Source organism: Oncorhynchus keta, chromosome 2, assembly GCF_023373465.1.
Source record: "Oncorhynchus keta strain PuntledgeMale-10-30-2019 chromosome 2, Oket_V2, whole genome shotgun sequence".
In the NCBI taxonomy this organism is placed as follows: domain Eukaryota; kingdom Metazoa; phylum Chordata; class Actinopteri; order Salmoniformes; family Salmonidae; genus Oncorhynchus; species Oncorhynchus keta.
This window is the reverse complement of record NC_068422.1, coordinates 29,884,590-29,894,835: the sequence shown is the minus strand read 5'-3', so window position 1 is coordinate 29,894,835 and position 10,246 is coordinate 29,884,590. Positions and strand designations below refer to the sequence as shown.

Here is a 10,246-nt window from a genome sequence, read left to right as displayed (position 1 = left end):
CAAGCACTACGTGTTGCGTAATGTCTAAGAACAGCCCTTAGCCTTGGTATATTGGCCATATACCACACCCCCTTGGGCCTTATTACTTAAAAATACAACACCTCCTCAGGCCTTACTGCTTAATCATAACATGTGTCAATAGACTGTGGGATCCAATGACTTACAAGGTCGTTTGGACAAATCATGATTTCGCAGGTGTTCAAAACATTCAAATTCCGATAGGGGAGGGGATATTTCGCCCATAGACTTGACTGTAACTTGGGAACAGATGGGGGTGGAGCTACCGCCCTGGATCTGTTCCTCATTGTAGTGTCCTTTTCTAACACGTCTCCCCCTAGGACTTAATGTAGCATCTGGCGCAATTACGTAAGATTTTAGTTCTGTGTTTCAGAGATTATGTTGCTACAGACAGTGGCACGTGAATGTGCATGCACACGGCCACATAAAACACACACACAGCCACATAAAACACACACACATACAGCCACATAAAACAGACATGCACAAACACACACACAGCAAAATAAAACACACACACGCATCCACATAAAACACACACTCACATCATTTGGATATATACTATATAAAAAAAAGTATGTGGACACCCCTTCAAATGAGTGGATTCGACTATTTCAGCCACATCTGTTGCTGACAGGTGTATAAAATCGAGCACACAGCTATATAATCTCCATAGGAAAACATTGGCAGTAGAAGGGCCTTACTGAAGTGCTCAGTGACTTTCAAGGTGGCACTGTCATAGGATGCCACCTTTCCAACAAATGTATGCCCTGCTAAAGCTACCCTGGTCAACTGTAAGTGCTGTTATTGTGAAGAGGAAACATCTAGGAGCAACAATGGTTCAGCTGCGAAGTGGTAGACAGCCACACAAGCTCACTGAGCGGGACCGCCGATTGCTGAAGCGCGCAGTGCGTAAAAAATGTTTGTGCTCGGTTGCAACACTCACTACCGAGTCGGGAGCTTTATGAAATGGATTTCCATGGCCGAGCAGCCGGACACAAGCCTAAGATCACCATGTGCAATGCCAAGTGTCAGCTGGAGTGGTGTAAAGCTTGCAGCCATTGGACTCTGGACCAGTGAAAACGCGTTCTCTGGAGTGATGAATCAAGCTTCAATATTTGGCAGTCAAACAGACAAATTTGGGTTTGGCGGATGCAGGAGAACGTTAGCCAGACTGCGAGCCAGGCCTAATTGGTGGATGAGGAATAATGGTCTGGGGCTGTTTTTCATGGTTTGGGCTACGCTCCTTAGTTCCAGTGATGGTGAATCTTAATGCTACAGCATGACATTCTAAACGATTCTGTGCTTCCAACTTTGTGGAAACAGTTTGGGGAAGGCTCTTTCCTGTTTCAGCATGACAATGCCACCGTGCACAAAGCGAGGTATATACAGTGTTGAGATCGGTGCGGAAGAACTTGACTGGCCTGCACAGAGCCCTAACTTAACCCCATCAAACACCTTTGGGATGAATTGGAAAGCTGAACGCAAGCCAGGCCTAATTGCCCAACATCAGTGTCCGACTTCACTAATGCTCTTGTGGCTGAATGGAAGCAAGTCCCCACAGCAATGTTCCAACATCTAGTGGAAAACCTTTTCCAGAAGAGTGGAGGCTGTTATAGCAGCAAAGGAGGGACCAACTCCATATTAATGCCCATTATTTTGGACTGAGATGTTCGACGAGCATGTGTCCACATACACTACATGACCAAAAGTTTTTGCTGTACTTGAAACACTTAACATTGCCCACCACCTAGTGGGCAAAACAATATCCTACACCAGGGCTATTCAATAACTGACCCTAGGGCTGGGGAACTACTACCCATATAGCCGTATGGTGTCATATTTGCAGAGGACTTGTAATTACTATTAAAATGTCCGTTATTTAATTATTGGTGTTTTCAAGACAACTGGGAACAAAAAAAATGAGGTCAAATCATGACGCCAGTGATCTTCAAACCGGAAAGTCAGAGCTCTAGAAAGAGGCAAGAGTTGCCGACTATTCCGAGTTGGATGACCGTTCAAAATTATTTTTCTTCGTCGGAGCAACATTTTTTTCAAGTTCCCAGTTGTCTTCAACACACTGAAGTCGGAGATTTCCGAGTTCCCAGTCGTTTCGAACGCGACAAACCCAAGCATGTCTGTTTTTCCAGAGGACGATTCGGACGTGATTAACCTGCCCCCTGTAACTCTTTTTTTTGTTTTGTTTTTGCCGCCGTTATGACTGAAGCCTTGAGACTTTTCTATGCTGCATCAAAACAACTAAGTACTTGTAAATCTCTGACTTCAAACTTCAGTGCATTCAAGACAAATGAAAACTCCGGGGGAAAAACGAGTTCCGACTGGGACTTTTTTTTAAACTATCATACAAATTGGAAAAGTCGGAAACACCATCTCTAGAGCTCTGACTAGAAGATCACTGACTACCTTGTTTTTTTCTCAGAAAAATGATCTAAAGAGAAGATTATCTCTGTGACTGTGATTAAAAAAGAAAAGGAAGACTCTTCAATGTATGCAGTGTCTCCAAGCGTGACATTGAACACACCTGGGAAAATAGATTGTAGTATGTGGAGTCTTTCTTTTCGTTTTATTGAACATACTGTGTACACTCTAATCTCCAACACCTGCTCAAAGCAACTGGATGTATGGATATTCCTCTCTCCGTCTTTTGAAGGGGTTGGGAATGGGATAAAGCAGAAGACAAATTTGTTGGACATTCGTGTACTTTTGTTATCAATGTGATCACAAAACAGGCAGAACAGCATAATCCTCATCATAAGGAACTTTATTGATCTTGCTGTAACAGTGTCCACTGGCATTGAAATTTCTCAAAAAAAATGAAGTTAATTCAAATTAGAACAGCAGTTAGGTTTGTAGTTTCAAATCTCTTTTGCGACAAAATGCAAACCATTCATGTAGCTAATTCAAATGTATTTAGTCATTATCGGATTATGTATAACATTTAGAATAGCCTGAAATATAGAAATTCATTTTCTCCTTTCATTTTTCAAATCTATCAAACCATCACCACAAACGGAAAGCCAAAGTTTTCCAAATGGTAAATCTTTATAAAATCCTTTACCAGAAAGACCCAAAACACAACATAAAGTCAGGCTTGTATTGGTGATGGATAGATATTCAAGGCTTGGAATGATAATGAAATTCTCAGCTAATCAGAATTTAATCAGTCACATCATCCCTTATGAGTTTAATTGCTGGTAACTAACGGACTACAAAACAGGCAGGTAAGAGCATATCCAATATTTTTTTTTTATGAACATTTTACCTAAACAATGACAAAGGTTCTGAAAAGGATAAGTAACATCAATCTAAGGCCAGTACTTTGCTCTACAAAGTAGTACAAGTAGTAGATGTTGTACAGTTTCTTAGACCCCATTATAAAATGTCTAAAGCAGTAAAGACAGCTTTGTTTACAGTGTGCTCTGGTATTAAGGACACATACAGAAATACAGAATGGTCAGTTTAGATTACTGCATTGACTTGGGCGTCTACATTTTGTTAATGGTTAAGAATATCTCTGGTTACCTTTAGACTCTTTTCCTTGTTGTGTGGCTGAAGTACATACAATACATATACGGCAGTTGGTAACCCTGAGACCTATTCAAATAGACCTGCAGAGTCTTCCGCTAGGTCTCAGGGTTAGCCATAGCCTGGTAGCCCAGTCAGTTTGTATTGTAGCCAACTCCTCTTTGTGTTGTTTCATTGTCATGCCAAACTATGGCTTGACAACGATAGATGAGTTGGCAACAACACATGCAGGCTACATTCCAATATCCACACTACCATACCACTTAGGATGCATGTCAAATACATTGCTTCATTCTAAGTGGTATGCTAGCATGGACATTGAAACAGAGTCACAGTATGGGGCCAAGTTGGCCGTACAGTTAACGTATTACATGGTATAGTTTATCTGCGTGGTTTACATACATCACACCCAGTGATGGAGAGACAGAGAGCGAAAGAAGATGGCTGCTGTGAGTGATGTGAGAGCTCACAACATTGGTTTCTACAAGCCAAGCCACTGGCACACAGCACAGGAACCAGGTTTGTTTCTTCTTCTGTTGTTCCGGTGTGGTTCCTCAGGTGAGGTCAGATGTCCATCTCAAACTGAGCATCCTCACCTTTAAAACACAAGAACACAAATACAATGTCATCTGTACTCTAAAGCAAGGGGTGTAATACCTTTGTTATTACTATTTTGACTCAGGGGTTCCATGATAAAACATGGTTAACATGGACTACAGAGAGAGAGCATGTTGTATGGCATGACTTCAGTAGTCAGAGGATATGGCACCCACTGACCGGTGGCTGTCTTGCCATGACTGTTGTGGGGTTTGATGTGGTTGTTGGCCTCGTTCCTTCTGTTCTCGGTCAGGACGTTGAGGCTGGTCACCCCGGGGATGATGGGCAGGTGGGCCGGGGGGGTCTGGGCGATGGGGGAGTTACGCCGGTCCAATAGGAACTTACGGTCGTAGATGATCCTGGTCCCTATGATAGAGGAGAGTGATTATTTAATAACATATGTGACATATTAGTTACAACCATCGAATGTATAGAAATGCAGTAACAACAGATATATTACAAACCTGCTTTAAAGAACTGGTAAACCATCATGTCGATAATAACACGCTGATTATATTGCATCGATTCATCTGTTTTCTTGTTTTTGCAAATGTCATCATTACAATGGCGGCAGCAAACAAACAAAATGATGCACCAATTCACTAATCTGTGAATCGAAAGGGGAATAGCATAAACCTGTTTAGTTCGTTACATATTTACTGTAAATACCCATTTTAATCAAAAGATGGCGTGTCATGTACAACATGGCCTAGGCAACTACATCAGATGCTGGGATAATTGTTTACAGTATCGTCAAAAAAAAAGAAGCTGTAAACAAAAAGCAGAGGCATTAGCTTTGTATAAACATTATTTCAATAAAAGTGCAATATTTATTTAAATGCAAAAGCACTGTTTAGGAAATGAAATTCAGATACTTCCTCAAACCAGCCATGCATGTATGAATATATGAATACATTGTAACTACATACAGTGCCTTCAGAAAGTATTCACACCCCTTCACTTTTTCATTTTCATTTCATTTTGTTGTGTTACTACAGAGGTCCAGAGAGATCATATGAATAAAATAAATACCCCTGTTATGTTGAGATCCCAACTTATTTATCTCATGATCAAGACATCACAAAAGTTGTTTTTGTCAAGATCACAAGATTAACCCTATAAATAGGAATAGACGCATTGATGATAGATTGACAGTATGGCTGAGGAGGCAGAGCCCATGATGGATCACCGCGTGTTTTTATTGATTGCTACACTAAGGGATGGTACATTTCATCCTAACATCATGCTTTCATGTGTTTGGCGCTCATTATCAGTTTATAAGTTAGAATGTTAACAAGCTAAATGTCCCTTATCTTGAGCCAAGAGCTCATGGGGCATTTATGCCTTCATGGGGCAATTAAGCCCCAAACGATGCCTAACAGGGAGCCCTGTCTCCCAGGCTGTATGCCACCCCCAAGACCACAGCCAACCGCATGGAAGCAACAATGCAGCTAACTTGGCTAGTCTTGTGAGCTAGCTAGCTAGTTACCCTGGTTGCTAGCGTGTTATATATGCTGGTTGTTAGCTTTCATAACAGATATGTTTATAATTGTACGGGACACTTCATGTTTTATAGATAATATTTAAAATGTACAGAGTGGGTGAGCTCCATTTCTGACAGGATGATAAGATTCAATAGCAGCCTCAGAGGCTGATAAGTCAGGATTCTACCTTGTAGGTTGTTTTATAGGTAAAGCTCCTTGCAGGCAGATTAGCAGTCAGGATGCATTATCTAAATGATCAAGACTGGGTGCTCTCTATTCCTGACAGGCTGATCAGATTCATTAGAAGCATCAGAGGCTGATAAGTCAGGATGCTACCTAGTAGGCTGTCTGCAAGGAGCCTTACACATGAAACAGCCTACAAGGCAGTATCCTGACATCAGCCTCTGAGCTTGCTATTGAATCTGATCATCCTGCCAGGAATAGAGCTCACCCCCTGGATCTGATATGCATATGGCTATAAAGCACTTTCACAGCTAATCTACAATAAGCCGTGCCTATAAAAACAGCCTATAAGGCAGCTTCCTGGCTGAAATTTAATCGGATAAGCCTGTCAGGAATGGAGCTCACCCAATGTAAATATTACCCACAAACATGAAGCATCCCTTAAAATTATACACATATCAGTTATGCAAGCTAACAACTAGCATAGATAACAAGCTAGCTACAGTTGGGCAAAAAAGTATTTAGTCAGCCACCAATTGTACAAGTTCTCCCACTTAAAAAGATGAGAGAGGCCTGTAATTTTCATCATAGGTACACTTCAACTATGACAGACAAAATGAGAAAAAAAATCCCAAAAATCACATTGTAGGATTTTTAATGAATTTATTGGCTGACAAAATACTTTTTTGCCCCACTGTATCAAGACTATCTAGCTAGCTCACAATACTGGCCAGGTTAGCTCTGTAGTTCCTTGCATGTGATTGACTGTGGTCTTGGGGGTGGCATACAGCCTGGGAGACAGGGCTCCCTGTCAGGTATCATTCAGGGCTCAAATGCCCCACATTGCACTCAACAAAGCCATAGGGCTCCTTGATGAAGTTGTTATTTTGCATCTGAACAAATTAATGGATGATGCGTGGTACTTTTGATTATCTTGTGATCTCGACAAAACAACTTTTGTTATGTAGTGATTATAAGATAAATGCGTTTTGATCGACATAACGAGGGAACAATTTTTAAAATGAATTTGTCCTCGCTGTCCTTCTGAGTGTTACAGTCTGAATTTAAAATGGATTAAAATGAGCTTTTGTGTCATTGGCCTACATACAAGACTCCATAATGTCAAAGTGGAAAGATGTGGTAAGTATTTTTGACTAATTAATAAATAATGAAATGTTGTGAGTCAATAAGTACTCTTTGTTATGGCAAGCCTAAATAAGTTCAGGAGTAAACACGTCCTTAACAAGTCCCATATTAAGTTGCAAGGACTCACTCTGTGTGCAATAATAGTGTTTAGCATGATTTTTGAATGACTACCTAATTTCTGTACCCCACACATGACATTTTCTGTAAAGTAAAAAAAAAGCTTTTGTGAACTAATGATTGCACTTGACCCCTTTCCCCCTCACTAGTGCTGATAGCTACTTTATTGAGGAACATTTTACTTACTATCACTGAGATTCTCCCACCTAGCTGTCTTAAGATGAATGCACTGTAAGTCGCTCTGGATAACAGCATCTGCTAAATGACTAAAAATGTAAAAAAGGTCCTGGGTCAAGCATTTCAACCACAAAGACCAGGGAGGTTTTCCAATGCCTTGCAAAAGGCACCTATTGGTAGATAGGTGAATATTTTTGTTGTTGTTGCAAACATAGTCTATCACTTTGAGCATGACAAAGTTATTAATTAATATTTTTGTTGTTGTTGCAAACATTGACTATCACTTTGAGCATGACGAAGTTATTAATTAATATTTTTGTTGTTGTTGCAAACATAGACTATCACTTTGAGCATGACGAAGTTATTAATTCCACTTTGGATAGTGTATCAATGCAGGCAGTCACGACAAATATACAGGCGTCCTTCCTAACTCAGTTGCCGGAGAGGAAAGAACAAGCTCAGGGATTTCACCATGATGCCAGTGGTGACTTTTAAACAGTAAGAGTTTAATGGTTGTGATAGGAGAAAACTGAGGATGGATCAACAACATTGTAGTTACTCCACAATAATAACCTAAATGACAAGAGTGAAAAGAAGGAAGCTTGTACAGAATTTTTTAAATTCCAAAACATGCTTCCTGTTTGTAATAAGGCACTAAAGTAAAACTGCAACTTGTTTTACTTGGTCTTGAATAAAAAGCGTTATGTTTGGGGCAAATCCAATACGTCACTGAGTAGTACTTCATATTTTCAAGCATGGTGGTGGCTGAATCATGTTATGGGTGTGAATGTCATCGACAAGAACTAGGGAGTTTTTTTAATGATAAAAATAAATGGAATAGAGCTAAGCACAGGCTAAATCCTAGAGGAAAACCTGTTTCAGTGTGCTTTCCAACAAACACTGGGAGACAAATTCACCTTTCAGCAGGACAATAACTTAAAACACAAGGCCAAATATACACTGGAGTTGCTTACCAAGACGACATTGTATGTTCCTGAGTGGCCTAGTTAAGGTTTTGGACTTAAATCGGCTTAAAAATCCATGGCAAGACATACAAATGGCTGTCTAGCGATGATCATCAATCAACTTGACAGAGCTTGAAGAATTTGCAAATATTTTACAATCCGGTTGTGTAAAGCTCTTAGAGACTTACCCCGAAAGACTCACAGCTATAAATCGGTGCCTAAGGTGATTCTAACATGTTTTGACTCAGGGGGTTGAAATCTTATGTAATGAAGATATGTTTTATTTTTCATTATAATATGTATATCTAGTTATTTTTTTATATTCGAAATTGAATTCCACTTTAACAGAGTATTTTGTCATTTTCAAATGACATTGAAATCCATTTTAATCTCACCTTGTAACAATTGTATTTGAAAAAGGCAAGGTGATTGAATACTTTCTGAAGGCACTGTAATAAATAACATATTGCACTGTTACAAATGTAGCCACCATGACTCAGAATCATTGCGTTGAACACCAACCAATCACATTGCCAAAGGTGACGGCAGGGTCCGGGTAAACCTTTGTTTTTGAACGCTTGGGGATGCCTTGACATGCTAGCTACTGTAGGCCACAATGCACGACAGTGCATAGCGAAATGGCGACAGTTGCTTAAACACACATATCAGTAATAAGGTACAATTTATCGGTTCGGGTTGATTTTACCTCCCGGAGTAGTTGAAAATAAAGTGCCTCCAGGGGTGGTGCAATAATCATGAGGTAGCTGCGTTCTATCGTTGATCAACACCGTCCTGGTTGGAATGGCCCTGTTTTCGCTAAGCTGACGACTGGTAGATGACGACATTTCACCCCCGGTTTAGTGACTGGTCAGACGGTGTTGCAATCTGTAGGTGGTTGATGCCTAACCTGACGGACGGTGGAACCCAGGGCCTTTTCCCTCTCTATTTTATCTCTTCCCAAGGCTTTCTTGTCGCTCCTCTCTTCCACCCAGCCGTCAGTACATCCCCACTCCCTCCGCCAGGCAGAAAAAACAACAACACAAGCAGACCGGATATGATGTCAATGGACGACAGCCACCACACGTGTTTAGAAAGAAAAGTATTATATATATATTTTTAAAGTTATTTGATGTAGATTGAGGCCATATAGACCATGGTTCGCCAACTGGCGGCCCGCAGGTGATTTTATTGGTCCCCCCGAAAGTATATATATATATTTTTTTTTTTTCTTTCAGCAAATCAGATCCAAGTGATTTTAAGTTTGGAAATCTGTTCTAAAGTATTCCCACACATAATAGAGAGATATATGTCAAGTGAGACATCTGCGGCATTGTGTTGTGTGACAAAACTGCACATTTCTGGGATATTTTAATTCAGCTCATGAAACATGGCACCAAGATGTTACATGTTGGGTTTATATTTTTGTTCAGTGTAGTTGATGATTTCTGCCATAGACTGTAAAAAGAATTGTTGAGGTAAAGTGCATCTTCTTCTCTGGTTCAGGGCAATGTTGCTTTACTGTTTCCATGTAGCACGTGATCTACATTTAACAAACTAAAGTCTGATTTATGGCAGAAGAACACAGAGTTTTAGTGGATTCATATGTTATCAAGATAAAACATATCATGATATCTCCCATATTGAAGAAAATGTACAGTATAATGGGTTGGAGACCTGACTTATATTCAGCTGGTTTGCAAAAAGCCTATGGTTACATGCATACAATAATGCTATTATTGTGGATAGCAGGGGCATAACTTTCACTGGGGAAAGGAGGGACATGTACCCCCCACATTCTAAAATTGCATTTTTGTCCTGGTAGGGTAGGCTATTTGGAGTGTTTATCCGACGGGATAAAAAATAAATAATAATGTCCCCCCCACTTCTAAAACCAAAGTTACGCCCTTGGTGGATAGTCCGATTAATATAATAGTTTGATTAAAATGTTTACATGCTTTCCCGAATAATTCTGTTTCCATGGACACATCTGAAATCAGGCTACCTGATGGCACT

The 10,246-nt window shown here is 40.2% G+C and overlaps 1 protein-coding gene across 1 annotated transcript; it reads right to left on the bottom strand.

The window, feature by feature from the left end:
* Positions 1-2,782: 2,782 nt before the first annotated feature.
* LOC118399051 (eukaryotic translation initiation factor 4E-binding protein 2-like) lies at positions 2,783-9,276 on the bottom strand. Its single transcript, XM_035794812.2, has 3 exons — positions 8,940-9,276; positions 4,342-4,527; positions 2,783-4,160 (listed from the first exon to the last, which is right to left on the bottom strand). The coding sequence occupies exons 1-3, from the start codon at positions 9,076-9,078 to the stop codon at positions 4,129-4,131; spliced, it is 357 nt and encodes a 118-aa protein (XP_035650705.1). The 5' UTR covers positions 9,079-9,276; the 3' UTR covers positions 2,783-4,128.
* Between the last annotated feature and the right edge of the window lie 970 nt (positions 9,277-10,246).